This window comes from Budorcas taxicolor, chromosome 23, assembly GCF_023091745.1.
Source record: "Budorcas taxicolor isolate Tak-1 chromosome 23, Takin1.1, whole genome shotgun sequence".
Taxonomy (NCBI): domain Eukaryota; kingdom Metazoa; phylum Chordata; class Mammalia; order Artiodactyla; family Bovidae; genus Budorcas; species Budorcas taxicolor.
The window spans coordinates 15,872,688-15,890,676 of NC_068932.1; the positions used below are offsets into that span (position 1 = coordinate 15,872,688).

The following is a 17,989-nucleotide window of genomic DNA, read 5'->3' on the forward strand; positions in this document are numbered from 1 at the left end:
TTAATGATCCTCTATGCTAATATATGAGCTTCCCAGGTGGTGCTAGTGATGAATCTGCTTGCCAATACAGAAGATGTAAGAGAAGCGGGTTCGATCCCTGTGTCCAGAAGAGCCCCTGAAGGAGGGCATAGCAACTCACCCCAGTATTCTTGCTGGGAGAATCCCATGGACAGAGGAACCTGGCGAGCTACAGTTCGTAGGGTTGCAAAGAGGTGGACATGACTGAAACGACTTAGCACGCATGCATGCTAATATCTAGGCTTCCCTGGTGGCTCAGATGGTAAAGAATCTGCCTGCGATGCAGGAGGCAAGGGTCGGGAAGATCCCCTGGAGGAGGGCATGGCAATCCACTCCAGTGTTCTTGCCTGGAGAATTCCATGGACAGAGGAGCCTGGTGGGCTACTAGTCCATAGGGTCAGGAAGAGTCAGACACGACTGAGCGACTAACACTTTTTTCACTTTTCATGCTAATATATAGGTGTGCACAGATTTATCTCAAAGCCTAGCATGACAAATGAGTGTCATTTGTACTTGTATTATGAAAACTTTCTAAGTCTAGGTGTACTTCTGGACATATAATTGATGTTTATAACGATGTTGGAACACCTTTACAGAGTTTTATGTCACCCTGATTTGGTATGAAATTGTGGTGTGGCATGTGCTTTCCTCTTTTTTCCAGTAGTCTTACTTGTGTCTTATCAGCTAAAGTCCAGGAAGAGATTGACCGTGTGATCGGCAGACATCGGAGCCCCTGCATGCAGGACAGAAGCCACATGCCATACATGGATGCTGTGGTGCACGAGATCCAGAGATACATTGACCTCGTCCCCACCAATCTGCCCCACGCAGTGACCCGTGACGTTAAATTCAGAAACTACCTTATCCCCAAGGTAAAATTGTTTCTCTTGCAGTGACCTCAACACTCTTGAAGTTCCCATATTCACAGTATGATTTCAGTCCTCAAGATGAGAGAATTGGAAAAATTATACATGTGGCAGCTTGATGAGTTTTGTGTTGTTTCCAATTTGTGGCTATAAATCTTTATGACAGCTCTCGATATCTGGCTAAGTCTCCCAAATTTGTTCTGCTTCTTTAATATTGTTTTGGCTACCCTTAGCTGTTTATATTTCCAGGTAAATTTCAGTATTCATTCATCAATTACCCAAAACATTCAGCTGTGATTTTTTTCACGGTAGTATCAAATCAATTTGGAAATTGACATCTTGACATGTTGATGCTTTCAGTTCACAGATACAGTTAATTTGGGCTTTCTTTAATTTTTTTGATACTGTTTTGTTTTTAGTACAGTGACTTGCACATCTGTTATGTTTTTCTCAGATAAGAAATATTCTTGATCTTATTATACATTTTATAATTTTAAAATTGCTTTTTCCATTTTTTTGGTATATAGAAATATAATTGATTTTATTATCTTGATGCCCTTATATCTAACAACCTTTCCAAATTCATATATCATTGTTAATAATTTGTTTGTAGATTTATTTGTAATATCTATATGCACCACAATTCTGCCATCTGGTTTAATATTTGTTTTATTCTTTATTTTCCAATTCTCATGACTTTGATTTACTTTATTGCATTATCACACTGGCAGGATTTCAAGATAATATTGAACAAGGTGGTGATAGTGGCTGTTGTTTCATTTATGATATCCTGAAAGAGGTGAGGGTTATATATCTCATCATTGAGAATGATATTTTATGTACATTTTTGTAAATATTTAAAAAAAACTGATTAGGGAAATACTTCCTAATCCTATTTTTGTATGATTTGGGGGATAAACTTTATTTTTTATAGCAGTTTTAGGTTCACAGCAATTTTCAGCTGAAGATACAGTGATATCCCATATACTTCCTGCCTCCACACATGCATTGCCTCACCCATTATCAATATCCTCTACCACACTGGTACACTTTTTACAATGGATGAGCATATATTGACCATCATTAGCATCCAAAGTTCATCATTTACATTAGGGTTCACTCTTGTACATTCTGTGAGTTTGAGCAAGAGTCTAACGATATGTATCCATCATTGTAGTATTATATAGAGTAGTTTCACAGCTCTAAACATCCTCTGTGCTCTGTTCATTCATCCCTCTCTCCCCCAAACCCTTGGCAACCATTTTATGCCCATTGATTAGGAACTCCCTATTTTTCCCTCTCACTTGCTGTTCACAATCTGTCTAGTTTTTTCCACAAATGTGTGTATAATTTGATCAAATGGATTCTTTGCATTTGTTTATATGGTATATATTTTGTTCCCTCTATCTCCGTCTCTCTCATATATAAAAAGCTGAATTTGGTTTGCTACATTTTATTGAGGACATTTGTATTTTTATTTGTAAGAGACTGGTCTACAATTATACTTTCTCAAAAAATTTTTGTCAGACTTCTGATATCAAGGTAATGCTGGCTTGATAAAATAGGTGGGAAATTTTCCATACTGTGGGTATATTTTTATTAGGTATATATATTTCTTTTGGCTGTTCAGTTAGTTCTGCCTTTTCTGTGCCTAAAAAGTTTGGCTTAATCTCAGATATAATATAAGAAAAAAAAAAAAAACCCACAGTCTTAGGTGATATTTATCTTCTCCCAGAAAGTGTTCATCTTTCCTCTGCTAGACAGAATTACATAACACCTCCTATTTCAGAATTGTATATGTACACAGTCAAAAATTGACCGCAGATGGCAATTTGCCTTTCCAAGTTTCTTCCATCTGGAATCTGGAGACCAACTTTAATCAGCAGTTTTTCAGTGTTATCTAACACATGGTTTCTGTTTTTATTCAGACTTTCTAGTTGGCATCCTACAAGCTATTCTATTTTGAAGCCTGCATATTGTTACTATTATACATAAAAATATGATAACTAAAAATCCTCCTTTGAGGAGAAAAGGGTTGTGAGTTTCTTAAGGTTGAAATTATTACCACTCTTTTCTGGGAAAGACAGAATTCTGAATATCTGTGTGCCCCTTATGACAGCCACTAGCCACATGTACCCAGTGGATGCCTGAAATGTGATTAATGCAACTGAGGAACTGAATTTTACATTTTATTTACTTTTGACTGGCTTTAAGTATAAGTAGCCATAGATCATGCAAGTCTACCGTGTTAGAGCTGCTCTAAGTTTTTTTTTTCTCTCTCACATGGGTTTAGAAATCCCTCATCCTTAATTCTGCAACACTAAAAACCTGAAAAATTAAAAACAAATATAAATTTAGTGCAATTTCATTTGGTGGTCAAAATGTAACTGGAACTGAAATGAATCTATTTTTATTCCTTATTTATGCCACTTTGTGTGAATATTCATGTCCTACTGAAGACATTTGTATACTGTCGATAATACTAATCGTGTTTACCTCAAAATGTTGCCAGAACTAAACCAGGTAATATATATATTTTAAAATATGAGCTAAAACTACGAGACATTTTCGTCTATCAGAGTGATGAAGTCAAAGGCGGAAAAAATCTATTACTAGTGAGGATATATGTAAACAAGTACTTTCAGGTGCCACTGGTAAGACTGGTAAATAAGTACATCTTTTTCTCTTTTTCTGAAGCACATTTTGGCCATAATTATTAAAAAGTAAAATATATCTTATAATGCAAGAGTTATAATTCTTTGTATCTACTACAAATGCTTGTGAAGGAATATCAAAATGTATCCTTGCATCATTACTTGTAATAAAAAAAGTATTTTTAGCTACTAAATGTTCATTGTAAGTGTAATGGCACATTTATATTGTGTAGCATGAATACGGCAGATGTATATGTGTTGACGGGCTTCCCAGGTGGAGCTAGTGCTAAAGAACCCACCTGCCAGTACAGGAGTCATCAGAGACACAGGTTCGATCCCTGGCTTGGGAAGATCCCTTGGAGGAGAGCATGGCAATCCGCTCCAGTGTTCTTTCCTGGAGAATCACATGGGCAGAGAAGCCAGGTGGGCTACTGTCCATAGGGTCACAGGGAGTCTGACATGACTGAAGCGACTTAGCAGCAGTAGAAGCATATGTGTTGACATTGGGCAATATCTAAATTATTTCATTATAGAAAAAAATCAAAATCTAGTGGGTGTTTGTCATTGGGTAAAAAGAGAAGAAAGTGATAAGTAGCATAAATGTATATAGGATTATCTGCTGATATGCATAATATAAGCACATGTAACTAGTTGGTGGGAATGATTATTTTTGAAAAGTTTAAATGAGTTTGTGCAGCTAGATAGGAAGAAGACTTACTTTTTACCATGTGTGCTTTTTGTGACTTAACATCTTCTTCTATTTTTCACCTGAGGTATAAGTTATGTAAAAGAAAAATTACCCTGTTAAGTATAGAGTCTAAAGAGTTTTGACCAATATGTGAGGTTATGTCACTATCACAACAAGTAAGATATAAACACATTTTCATCATCTTGAAACTTTCCCTTATTCTCCTTTTGCAATCAATCCGTTTCCCCCAATTTTAGCCCCTGATAACTACTAACCTATTTTTAGTCCTGTAGTTTTGCCTTTTCAAGAGTGCAATATAATGGAATGTGACGTAAGTGAAATAACTTATAATCAATATATGCCTTTATCTTTTTTATGTGGCAGAATGTTTGAGATTCATCTTTTTATTGCATATATTACTTTATTCATTTTCTATTGATGAATAATCCATCATATGGAGTACCACAAATTGTCTATGCATTAACTGATTGATGAATGTGTGGGTTGTTTCCAATTTGGGGCCATTTGAATAAAGGTACTATGAACATTTGCATACAGGTTTTTGTGTGGACCTAAGTTTTCATTTCTTTTAGGTAATACCGAAGGGTGAGAGTGTTGTTTAAATGTTTAACTTCATTTTAAAAAACCCATCCAACGGTTTTCTAATATGGCTGTGACATTTTACATTCCAAGTGGCAATATATGAGAGTTCCACTTGCTGGGGGTACCCTTCACCACTTGCCTTTGTTAGTGTTCTTAAATTTTTTTTTATTAATTCATTATCTTGTATTAATGGCTTCTGACTGTTTGTTTTGTTTGTGGTATTTATTAGTATTCCTCCAGCCAGATCACCTGCTTTCTACCCCAAACAAAGCAATATGTTTTGAAAATCGTCTTGAGGGGCTGTTCTTGGGTGGCGGTGGGAAAGGGAATTTTGGCAAGATCACCACTGATTGGTAGGGAAAAAAAATTAGAAACATATGAAACCAAGTACATGTCTCTCCCCATATACACACCTGTATATATGTCCACTCACATGGCCGGCCAAGCCAGCCCTTGCGGGCTTTGAACAATCATCTCAACGCCTCTTTAGTTTCCCTTGTCCTGAGAATGGGAAGGGGCGAAAGGGAGAGAGTTCAGATCTGTAAGTATTTTTAAACAAACAAACAAACATTTAAAGCATCGTTAGAAATTTTGGTGGAATTGATTGTCTGGCATGCTAACACGCCGAAAGCGGTCCCAGTTTTCCGTAGAAGGCCTTGTAGGCTTGTGTCAAAAGAGGGCTGACCCCCCGAGGAAGGTGGGGCGGGGGCAGAGGTTAAAGGTCGAGACCTCGGCGCCGCACCGCACGGCCTTCCTCTCTTTGGTACCGGTTGTCCCCGCGAGGAGAGTGACAGGCGAGGGGTGGAAGCCACCTCGCGGATGACACGGTGCACTCTCCAACGCGCTTCGTTCCTGTACAGGGAGCGCCTTGGGGTTGTTGGCCGCGCCGTGCTGTGCGAGGTGGTCCAACCTGTGGCAAGAGTCTCCTCTCCGAGGGCGCAGGGCACGTGGGGCGGCGCCGCCTGGACTAGGCGGAGAACTCGATTTTTTTGTCCCCCAGCCTGGCGCGACAGGCTGGCGGCGCTCACAGAACCCTAGCCGGTGGCACAGTTGTGCATCCCGCAGGGCTCGGGGCCTGGGCGTGGAAAGGCTGCACTTGGGATGAGGAGGGATGAGGTCGGAGACTAAGCAAAGGCTCCTTCCCATACTGTTTTGTTGTTGTTTATGGCTTGCATTGTGCGTGGCGGGTCGCGGGCAAGTACCGGCCGCTGGCACTAAAAGGAAGGGACCTTGGTGTGCGCTCTGCGTGGCTCCTGACTTCCGCGCCCTAACACTTGCGGAAGCGCCCTCTAAATTTTAGACACTTGTAATAGTTTGTGTAGTGATACCACATTTTGTTTTACCTCTGTTTTTTCGGCGAAAAGTGATATGTTTTTTCATATGTTGATTGGCCATTCATATGTGTTGATTAATAGTGTTTACTCAAGTTATAGTTCTATTTTTTATTGGATTGTTTGCCTTCAGTTCAGTTCAGTCGCTCAGTCGTGTCTCTTTGCGACCCCATGGACTGCAGCACGCCAGGCCTCCCTGTCCATTGCAAACTCCGGGAGTCCACCCAAACCCATGTCCATTGAGTCGGTGATGCCATCCAACCATCTCATCCTCTGTCACCCCCTTCTCCTCCCGCCTTCAGTCTTTCCCAGCATCAAGGTCTTTCCAATGTCAGCTCTTCACATCAGGTGGCCAAAGTATAGGAGTTTCAGCTTCAGCATTAGTCCTCCTAATGAATATTCAGGACTGATTTCCTTTAGGATGTACTGGTTGGATCTCCTTGCAGTCTTGTTTGCCTTATTACTTATTGCAGTTCTTTATATATTTTGCATGCAATCCCTTTATCATGTCTAAGTGTTGCAAATATTTACTCCCAGTATGTGTCTTTTTCTTTCTTTTTTTGGTTTCTAACAATGTTTTTGAAAGAGCAGAATATTTCTTAGAAAAAAGTGAAAGTTTAAAATTTTGATGGTGTCCAATTTATCAGTTATTTCCCTTATGACCCATGTTTCTGTGTCATACTTATTTTCCAGCATGTTATCAAATATTTATGCTCATCTTTTCTTTTTCAAGTTTTATACTTTTAGCTTCTATGTTTAAGTCTATGATCCATTTAAAGTTTATTTTTACTTATGGTGTGAAATAATAATCACACTATTTTCTTTATGGATATCTACTTGTCCCAATACCATTTGCTGAAAATACACCTGTTTTTAAAACTTAAGGTAACATTTTCTTGTATTATTTGTTTTGAGATTATACAAGGCAATAATTTAAAAAATAAAATTATAAACCTTAAATGCGATAAACTTCAGGTGTGGAATTACTCCCAACTTTAAATTAAAGAAATTTTAAAATTTAAATAGGATTTAAACACACAGTGGATATATATATAATATATGAAATATATATGAAAATGTATATACATTTATATTTTAACTACATATCTATCATCTGTCTATCACACTTAAACCTAAATAATACTTCAGTATGTATATCTTCTAAACAAGTGAACAAGGACTTTATCTACATAACAGTAAAAACATTCACACTAAAGGAATTATCATCTATACAAGAATTTTATCTAGTATATATACTATAATTACATTTTCTCAGTTATCCTAATGTGTCTTGTGTAGTTCTTCTTGAAGGGGCATCTAGTGTCCAGTCAAGGAACAAGTATTTAATTTGTCTGTCCCTTTACTCCCCTGTTATCAAGAACAGTTCCTATTCCTATGTTTATTTCAATGCATTGACAACTTTGAAGAGTCCAAGACAATCGTCATGTTAAACATTTGGTAGTCTGGCCTTGGTAATTGTTTTCTTGAGATTACATACCCATTCTGTGTATTTGGCAAGAAAATTACATAGGAGATGTTGTGTATGTCCCACTGCATTGGATTTTGGCTGAAGACATGTATTGTCAGTTTATCCCATTATTGGTAATGCTAAGATGATCACTTGTGAAGGAGGAATCTTCCATATCTCTCTATTGATGAGTGTCTGTTTTCATAGGTAATTAATTAACAATCTATGGCATGTACTTTAAGACTTAGTGTATACTGTTTCCCAAAACATTCATCCAGCTGTTTCAGTATAAATTGATAATCTTTATCTGCTTTGTTGAAAAATGAGAATTTTTCTAATTTTATCATCTCTTTTTTTTTTTAAATCTAGAATTCATCCATAATGTGTTTCTCCACATTTTAAAATTAAGAGAAACAAATTTCATCCCAAAGATAAATGCTCAGTAGTTGTTAGTGTATTTGTCTAAGAAATCATTTTTTCCTCTTGGGAAGATTTTCTTTTTTATTGTGATAAAATCCTTGGAAGGAAATTATGACCAACCTAGACAGCATATTAAAAAGCAGACATTACTTTGCCAGCAAAGGTCTGTCTAGTCAAGGCTATGGTTTTTCCAGTGGTCATGTATGGGTGTGAGAGTTGGACTATAAAGAAAGCTGAGTGCTAAAGAACTGATGCTTTTGAACTGGGTGTTGGAGAAGACTCTTGCGAGTCACTTGGACTGCAAGGAGATCCAACCAATCCATTCTAAAAGAGATCAGTCCTGGGTGTTCATTGGAAGGACTGATGTTGAAGCTGAAACTCCAATACTTTGGCCACCTGAGGCGAAGAGCTGACTCATTGGACAAGACCCTGATGCTGGGAAAGATTGAGGGCAGGAGAAGAAGAGGAAGACAGAGGATGAGATGGTTGCATGGCATCACCGACTCAACGGACATAAGTTTGGGTGGACTCCGGGAGTTGGTGATGGACAGGGAGGCCTGGCGTGCTGCGGTTCATGGGGTCACAAAAGGTCGGACACAACTGAGTGACTGAATTGAACTGAAAATAAGTTATAATGTAAAAATTACCATTTTAACTATTTTAAAGTGAGCAATTCAGTGAAATTTAGTACATTCAAAATGTTGTGCAGCCATAGCTACTATCTAGTTCAGAACATTTTCATCACTCCAAAAAGAAACCCAACCCACCCACTAAGCAGTTATTGCCCATTCCTCCCTCCCTCCAGCCCCTGACAACCACTAACCTGTTTTCGTCTGTATGGATTTGCCCGATGTCATTTTTAATTGTATCAGACCTCTATTTTTGAAAAGCCCTATAAACAGGCTCCAAATACATCTGACTTTTCAAGAGTCATCAGAGGCTTCCATTTTAAAACATAATCCACATATGAGATGTAAGCAAACGAAATGATGAAATTGAACAAAACAAACAGCAGTGTCTAAATACTGTGATAAGTAAAGGGGATTCAGAAACCGAGTAACCAAGTACTCAGTACTTCAGATGCTATTGGAGGCCACTTTAGTAACATCACTGCCATTGATCTTAAACCCATCCGTGTTTATTGCTTGGTCTGTCTCTCTGGAATTTGCCACTGCCCTTCTTGGCCCTAGGGCTCCTCATCTATAGATCAAAGACTGGATTAAATGATTTGCAATATTTCTTTTGCTCCATGATTTCTTATAACTCAGTTTATCTTCATCTTTCATCCCAGGGCATGACTATAATAACATCACTGAGTTCTGTGCTACATGATGACAAAGAATTCCCCAACCCAGAGGTATTTGACCCTGCCCACTTCCTGGATGAGAGTGGCAACTTTAAGAAAAGTGACTACTTCATGGCTTTCTCAGCAGGTAATAAAAGTTAATTTCCTTAAGTACTTAGGGAACAAGGTACCTTTCTGGAGTTGGTTGGAACTTAATGATGTCCTCTCTGGGGCTGGTAGAAATGCTTTTTGTCCACGATCACAAACACCACTTTCAATGCCCTTGTGTTTCCTCCCCTCACCACACATCCCCAGTACTGGAACTTCAGGGAGGTAACCCAGTTCTTCCAAAGTAAGAAAGCTAGAAAACAGAATAATAATCGTAGGTAGCACTGAGTTACCTGTGAACTCCTCTCAGCAGGTGAAACTTTTAGACTTTCCTTGCCTGCCACGAGAAAGGTACATAAATCCACAAGTTTGAGTATTTTCCATGTGATATCCCTCACTCCCTAGGCTGAGTTCTGGGGTTAAAGGTACAGAATGGGCACCAAAGTGGGCTCTCAATCTAGCTGGGGAAGCAAATTACTAAAGAGAACATTGAATAGTGTTGTGAGAGAGGAAAGCTCAGGCTGCTCATGAGACCAGAAGGAGAAACCCTGTTTTCTGGTCACTCATACACCACAGTGAGGCATAAAATGGAATAAGGAACATTCTTACAGAAGAAAGGGAATTTGAACTGCCTCACAGGAACAAAGTGAGAAGAGAAGGCGGGGCAGTTTTACAGGAGCAGGACATTCTTTTAGATCGAGAAAAGAACCTGCCAACTAACTGCCCTGCAGTGGTTCCAGAGCACCGTGATCGTCTTCTAGTGCTGATCATAGACCCTGAAACTGGGTCTCCACAGCTACAATGTGTGCTGAGTCTCTGGCCACAGACTCACCTCCATGTATTTGGCAGCTTTTGATGCCTTTGTGTCTTGCTCTGTATCTGCCAAGATGTTAAGGACTGAGCCTTCCCTTCAAAAGCACACATTTTAGCATAGCAGAAGAACCAGAATTATGATTCAAGGTGATTCATGCTTCAACTGAAGCAATGAATGTGATATTGAGGCAACTCAGAGAGGGCAAGATTCTACTGTGTGTGAATATTGCAAAGACCATAAAGAGGAAATGACATGGGACGTAGGTCCTGAAGGAAGTGTCAGAGAAATGCATCTTGACTGAATGAAACATCATGAGACAAAACTAGAGGTTTCATGGTGTATTGGAGGTTGATGAAGAGTGGATATGGCCAGCACTGAGTAGAGGGTGTGAAGAATGGAAAGAATGATATCAAACATCATACTGGGAACAAAATATGGAGGGCCAGCTCAACTCATTTGGACCTCATAACAGATGGCAGAGACATTTAATGTTTTCAGGTGGGAGACTGACACATTTAGACATGTACTTTTGAAAGCACATGGAGGAAAAATATCTTTAGCTGAATTTTATGCCAGAAGTAGAAAGGAAGCACATATATACAAGTTCCCTCCTCTCAGGGCTTCTGATAGAAACTGGAAGTGGAAAAGAGCAGTTAAAATGTGGGAATACACGATGAAGTGCTTGACACAGAGCTGACACTCAATCAATATTTACTGAGTGAAAAATTCCTATGAAGATATTAGGTGAATAGCGAGTATGTCTCTCCTGTTTATTTGTCTCTAAACATCTTTCCAGGCCTCCATCTGTTCAATCATTCATACATTTTGTGACAATTCAAAATGTAATGTTCAAGGAACAAATCACCTCTGTGTGTATTTTCAGGAAAACGAAATTGTGTGGGAGAAGGCCTGGCCCGCATGGAGCTGTTTTTATTTTTGACCACCATTTTACAGAAATTTACCCTGGAATCTGTGGTTGACCCAAAGGACCTCGACACCGCCCCAGTTTCTAGTGGGTTTGGCCATGTGCCACCCCTGTACCAGATCTGCTTCACTCCTGTGTGATGAAGGGCAGTCCATCGGCTGCTGCTGTGCTGTTGTCTGTAATTAACTCTCATCTGGGCCATCATTCACCTCCTTCTTACTACCAGGGGTACTCTTTCTGATCGCCCTCATACTGCCACAATTTTCTCAGTATCCAGTGAATATCCAACTTCCATGAAAGGAAAGTCTCCTGAGTTTTACTGCACAAATGTATTTGCTGTCTTCATATTCTATAACACTTCTATTGACTACCACATATGCTAATACTTCTTAAGAGTCAGTACCATGTTATCACTGTAAAACAGAGTGGAATTGTTGATATAAGCCAGCACACAGCCATTTGCTTTCCAGATGTTCTAAATAAAAAGCAGCAGCATTTGCTGAGCCAGTCTCAGACTTCCCTTCTTTTGTACTTAATGCAGGTAAGAAATGAATGAAAGTAAGAGTCTGAAGAGGCCCTGCTTGTCCTCATAATGATAAACACAGAAGGGGACAAAGAGAAAGAGGGCAGGAAAACTCTTTGCTGAGTATCACCTGGGCTTACTTGAGGATTGGATTTGGAAATGAGAGAAACTGTATCCAAGAGCAGCTCCAGCCTGTAGGGAAATAGTGAGAAAATCAGCAATTGGGAGGACTGAATAATAAGTGTTGGAATTCATTCCTCTGGTGGGTGTTACTGTGAACACTAATAGAAGATATGAAATGTTCACATTACTTTGTGTTTCAAACTTACAGTCAAATATTAACTATGTTTCTCTATTTCTAATCATATACTCTAAGTGTTATTCTTTTCTCTCTGAGCAAGAACAAAATCCCTAGAAGGTGTCACCAGATTCTGTTTTTTTTCTACTTTCCATCACATTGTTTTATATGTAACATCAATGGTGGCCATATGATGCTATGATCCTGAACTTCTTAGTCTCAAGACATCTCTGAAATACAGACAGCTGAGAGATAAAGAATATCTTTGGGACTTATCCCTGAAACACTAACGGAAATGAGAATTAGAAATTCCTGTTGAAGGTTTTATTAATATTATAGTTATACAGAAGATTTGACTTCGTTTAAGGAAACATGTACTAAAATAAGTCAGGTCTTTGATACCAAGACCAGGTATCAGGTCAGCAGTTTACACTCACCTGGTTCAGAGTATAAATTCTTTGCACATACTACCAAATTTTCTCTCTGACACTTGCATTTGTTTTAAAAATGTATGAAACCAACTATTAGCTTATATCCCAATAAACTAGATTTTCACATAGGAATACTTAGTATTGCCATTGGACATCTGAGAAAGTGTTCAGCAACATTAAGCTTTATGGAAGTGCAAATTTACATTTTAATGAGATATCCTTAGATAGCCATCAAAATGGTTAAAATGAAAAAAAAAATTATGCTAAGTTTTGGCAAGAAAATGAAGCAACCGGCATTCTCAGAGTAATACTGTAAATTGGTTCAACCATTTGGACAACTATTTGGCCATTTTTATTGGACGTAAACTCGTGAATGTCCAGCAGTTTCATTTGTAGGTATGTACTGAATAGAAACACAATACTTTGGGATATGAACAAGACATGTTTAGGAATGCACATACAGCACCAATCAAAATAACCCCACACAGGAAGAACCTGAAATGTCTATTAACAGTACAATGGAAAACATAAATTATGCAATTCTTTTTAACGATTTGTGTCTTGATTATACAGAAATATTCACCCTGTGTTAGTGTGTTGGCATGCACATTTAGAACATGCATACTTTCTCTATGGATGTTATGCTTCAATTAAAACATTTATTTAAAAGCAAACAGATCTACAGAAGAAATATTTGAGCAGTAATTTCAGAGAATTCCCCCAAATTAATGTCAGATACCATGCCACACATTCAGGAAACTCTAAGAACATCAGGTTGGAAAAATACCCTGAAGTCTACAGGTAGGTACATCATATTCAAACATAGACTTTAAAACAAAGAAAATATCTGAAAGAAGCTAGAGGAAGAAAAAAATCTTACCTTTAGAGGAACAGAATAAGAATTACATTGGGATTTTCTTCAAATTCTGTGCAAGCAGAAAGAGAGTGGAGTGAAATATTTAAAAGAAAAAAAAATGTATCAACTTTGATTTCTGTATACAGTGAAATTATCTTTAAAAGAAGAGATAAGGACCCTCAAACAAACAAAATTGAGGGAATTTGAATCCAGTCCTTGACTGGCAAGAGGGTACCTACATGTAAAACACATGCACATAGAATCTACATGCAGATCTTACACCCTTTACAAAAATTAACTAAAAATGGATCATAGAACTTAATGCAGAATGCAAAATTTTAATTCCTAGGAGATCACATGAGAGAAAATATAGATTACCTTGACTAGGTGATGACCTTTGAGATTTATCTCTGAAGCATAATCCACAAAAATAATTGATAATTTGGAGTTCACTAAAATTAAAACCTTCTACTCTGTGATATATACTGTCAATGGAAGGAAGAGACAAGCTACAGACTGGGATAAAGCATTTGCAAAAGGCATATCTGGTGAAAGACTGTTACCCAGAATAAACAAAGGGCTCTTAATTAAAACTCAACAGTCAGAAATGTAACAACCTGATTTTTAAAATGTGCAAAATATCTGAACAAAAACATTAGCAAAGAAGATATCCAAGGGGCAAATAGGCAGGTGAAAAATGCTCAACATCATATGTAATTAGAGACTTGCAATTAGATACCACTACACACATTATTGAACTGAACACACATTATGTGTGTGCATGTGCTCAGTTGTGTCCAGTTCTTTGCAGCTCCATAGACTGTAGCCCACTAGGCTCCTCTGCCCATGAAATTTTCCAGGCAAGAATACTGGGGTTGGTTGCAATTTCCTTCTCCAGGGGATCTTCCCAACTCAGGGATCAAACCCATGTCTCTTGTGTCTCATGAACTTGCAGATGGATTCTTTACCACTTGTGCCACCTGGGAAACACACATTATAAAATGGTAAAGTCCAAATCACTGACAAAACCAAATATTGACAAAGATGTGGAACTGCAAGATTTGTTAGTCTTTACTGCTGCTGCTAAGTTGCCTCAGTCGTGTCCGACTCTGTGCGACCCCATAGACGGCAGCCCAACAGGCTCCTCTGTCCCTGGGATTCTCCAGGGAAGAATACTGGAGTGGGTTGCCATTTCCTTCTCCAATCAGGAAAGTCTTTACTGGTGGGATGCAAAATGGTATAGTCACTTTGGAAGAGTTAGCAATGGCACCCCACTCCAGTACTCTTGCCTGGAAAATCCCATGGGCGGAGGAGCCTGGTAGGCTGCAGTCCATAGGGTCGCTAAGAGTCGGACAGGACTGAACGATTTCACTTTCACTTTTCCTTCCATGCCTTGGAGAAGGAAAGGGCAACCCACTCCAGCGTTCTTGCCTGGAGAATCCCAGAGACGGGAGCCTGGTGGGCTGCCATCTATGGGGTCGCACAGAGTCGGACACGACTGAAGCGACTTAGCAGCAGTAGCAGCAGCAGCAGTTCCTTAAAAAGTGAAACATGTACTTACCATATGATCCAGCAGTCATACTCCTTGGAATTTACTCAAATGAGTTGAGAACTTACATCTGCACAAAAACTTGCACATTAATGTTTTTAGTTACTTTTTTCATAAAAACATGTTTATTCAGAAAATTAATTTTTATAGTTGTTTTATTTATAAATTTATGTCAAAACTTGGGAGCAGTTGAGATGTCCTTCAGTTGTTGAAGTATAAAGAATGATATATCAATTGAATGGAATATTATTCATTGTTAAAAAAAATGGTAGCAAGCCATGAAAAGAACCCTGAGCACATTACTAAGTGAAAGAAACCAATTTGAATGCTACATATTGTGTGATTCTAACTCTGTAACATTATAGAAATTATGGAGACAATACAAGATCAGTGGTTTCCAGGGGCTTGGGAAGGAGGGACAGAGAGATGGAGCACAGAGAACTTTCAGGTGAAATCATTTTGTATAATACTTTAGTGGTGGATACATGCTCATGCTACATTTGTCAAAATCCATAGAATGTACAAAATTAAGAGTGAATCCTAATATAATCTGTGAACTTTGATTTAACATGTGTTGGTGTTATATCATTAATAGTAATAAGTGTACCACACTGGTGTGGGTTGCTGGTGGTGGGATAGGCTGTGTGTGTGTGAGTATGTGTGACCACTGTGTACTTTCTGCATAGTTTTACTGTGAACCTAAAACTGCTGTTAAAAAATAAATTCTATTCTTTAAAAAGAAAACCCCTAACCCTCAACTTCAGCCAACCTGAAGTCTGCATTACTCTGTGACAGTGGAGGACTTAATATTTATGCTCTTCTAATCATTTGGACAACAGGAATGCTATTTGATGTGAGATGTCATTGAACTGGGAGTTGAAAAACAGAATCTAACCGAAGGCCTTGTAAGAATGTAGTGAGGACACTTTATCCACTGTCATTAATTGCTCATTAAAATAAAGGCTAGATTAACTGATCTCAGAGATACTTTCAGCCTTTAAGTTATCTTTGACTCTTTCACTCTATAAAAAGAAATGACTTTAACAGAAGGAATGTTAAGCAGAGCAAGCACACTGATTTCTCAAGGAATAAAATTTCTCTAAAGAAAGTGACTGAATTTATTTCATCCAAAATTAGGTAGAGTTTAAACCTCTGTAAGTTAGGCAGCAAGTTACTACTTCTCCTTCTTTTCTAGCTGAATGGTACACCGTGTCTTGTACTCATTCAAGTTTATAGGTTACAAAACTAAACTTTCCTGACCCCCACTTTAATCAGCTGGTGCAGTCTTTATTAACTCAATTAACATATTTGAAAATTCATTGACTAGGATGAGTCACAGAATATTGAATCATGGTACATATGCAGTAAGTGTGGTGACCCTGGTGAACTGAGTGTTTGCTTGGAGATGTGGGTCCCAGTCTCAACTCGACCACCTGTAGGTGCCGTGTCCTTAGCACAGGAACTGAATCTCCAAGGCCCATCCACGAATTGGAAATAATTTTACCTTTGGGAAAGGTAATTGAGATACTCATAAGAGATAGTATGGTGTGAAAATTCTCTATTTAATGTGAATAAGATATGAATGCATGTAAACATGAGGAATAACACATTTTGTAATTAGCTCTTGGTTTAGTTGCTAAGTCGTGTTTGACTCTTGAGACCTCATGGACTGCAGCCCACCAGGCTTCTCTGTCCATGGGACATCCCAGGCAAGCATACTGGAGTGAGTTGCCATTTCCTTCTCTAGGGGATCTTAGTGACCCAGGGATCAAACCTGGGTCTCCTGCATTGCAGGCAGATTCTTTATCGGCTGAGCTCCCAGGGAATTTCCAGGTATTAGCTCTTAACAAAAACTTGTTTTTCCTTACTAAAAGAGCTTAGGAATAACTTCACTAATCAATTTTGAACAAATATAATGGTATGTTGTAGAACACGTTTGTAAAGCATTGTCATTGTGATCTAGTGATGTTTACCTTTCCAGTGATATTTAGATCTTCATGACAACTGTTGTCTCCTGTTCTGGTCTGCATGTTATAGTGGTTCCATGCTGTAGGTCTGTTTAATGAAGTCCTTCCCTCCCATCCTCCACTGAATCCATATGTGTTGTTCTGTGTAAAATCTCCCTTCCTTGCTGTTGATGATAAATTGAAATTATAATGGAGTAATCACAGGATTCCCAGGTGACTTAGTGGTAAAGAATCCACCTGCCAATGCAGGAAATGCAGGAGACACAGGTTCAATCCCTGGATCAGGAAGACCCCCTGGAGGAGGAAATGGCAACCCATTCCAGTATTTTTGCCTGGGAAATCCCATGGACAGAGGAGCCTGGTGGGCTGCAGTCCATGGGGTCACAAAAGAGTTAGACATGACTGAGCGACTGAACATAATCACAGTTCAGGCATACAAAAATAGGAGGCAATTGAGGATTTGGTCTCCAACATGTCTCTGCACCTCTGAGAACTTGAAATCCCTTTGACCTGTACCAGACCCAAGGACAGGATCAGCCCTGTTCATAGCAACACCTGCCAGCTGCACCCTTATGTTCTAAAGGTCTTCCCTTGTAATTGTGCAACTGTTTCTGAGCCCAACCAAGGTTTATGTAACAGAAACTTTTACCCATTGCCATATCCAATTATGATTCTTGATAAGTAACTCATGTGTCTAACCATACTCTTGGAATCTTCCCCTTTATAAGTCTCCACCATTTCATAGTCCAGTGGAACACAATTCAAGTGCTTCTTGAGCCTGTGTCTTCTGGGCTACAGTCCTAGCAAACCCTCAGTGGACACCTTTTTATTTCAATTAGGTTTTTTCTAAAATTTTGGTTAGCGCTGTGCAAACTTCATTCTGTTGCTTCTCACAAAGACAGACTTCAAAAGGCAACAGAAGCAATTGTGTCTGAAAGCAGCTGGGAGGCTGGAGTCATAGTTTCTCAAGCTTTCCCTACTAAATTCTTGAGATTGGCTCTTCCCTCAGTTACTTGAGTAAGTTTTACCTCTGCAATGATGGAGAGGGGAGAATACCTATTTTTGATTCTTGTTTTGAGAATCTGTGACCCTTTTTTCCTTGGACTCAAGTAGGAGACATCTGTTTAATGTGAAGCCTGTTATTTTGTGGTCAGTGGGGTATATATTCAGAGTAATATATCTGGG

General features: G+C 38.8%; 1 protein-coding gene across 1 annotated transcript in view; it reads left to right on the forward strand.

Moving 5' to 3' along the window:
* The window catches only part of LOC128068009 (cytochrome P450 2C18-like), a 31,817-nt gene extending 20,497 nt beyond the window's left edge, over window positions 1-11,320 (forward strand). The window contains exons 7-9 of the mRNA XM_052661162.1: window positions 703-890; window positions 9,340-9,481; window positions 11,139-11,320. Coding sequence (XP_052517122.1) covers window positions 703-890; window positions 9,340-9,481; window positions 11,139-11,320 — 512 coding nt within the window. The remainder of the gene's footprint in view (window positions 1-702; window positions 891-9,339; window positions 9,482-11,138) is intronic.
* The last annotated feature ends 6,669 nt before the right edge of the window (window positions 11,321-17,989 follow it).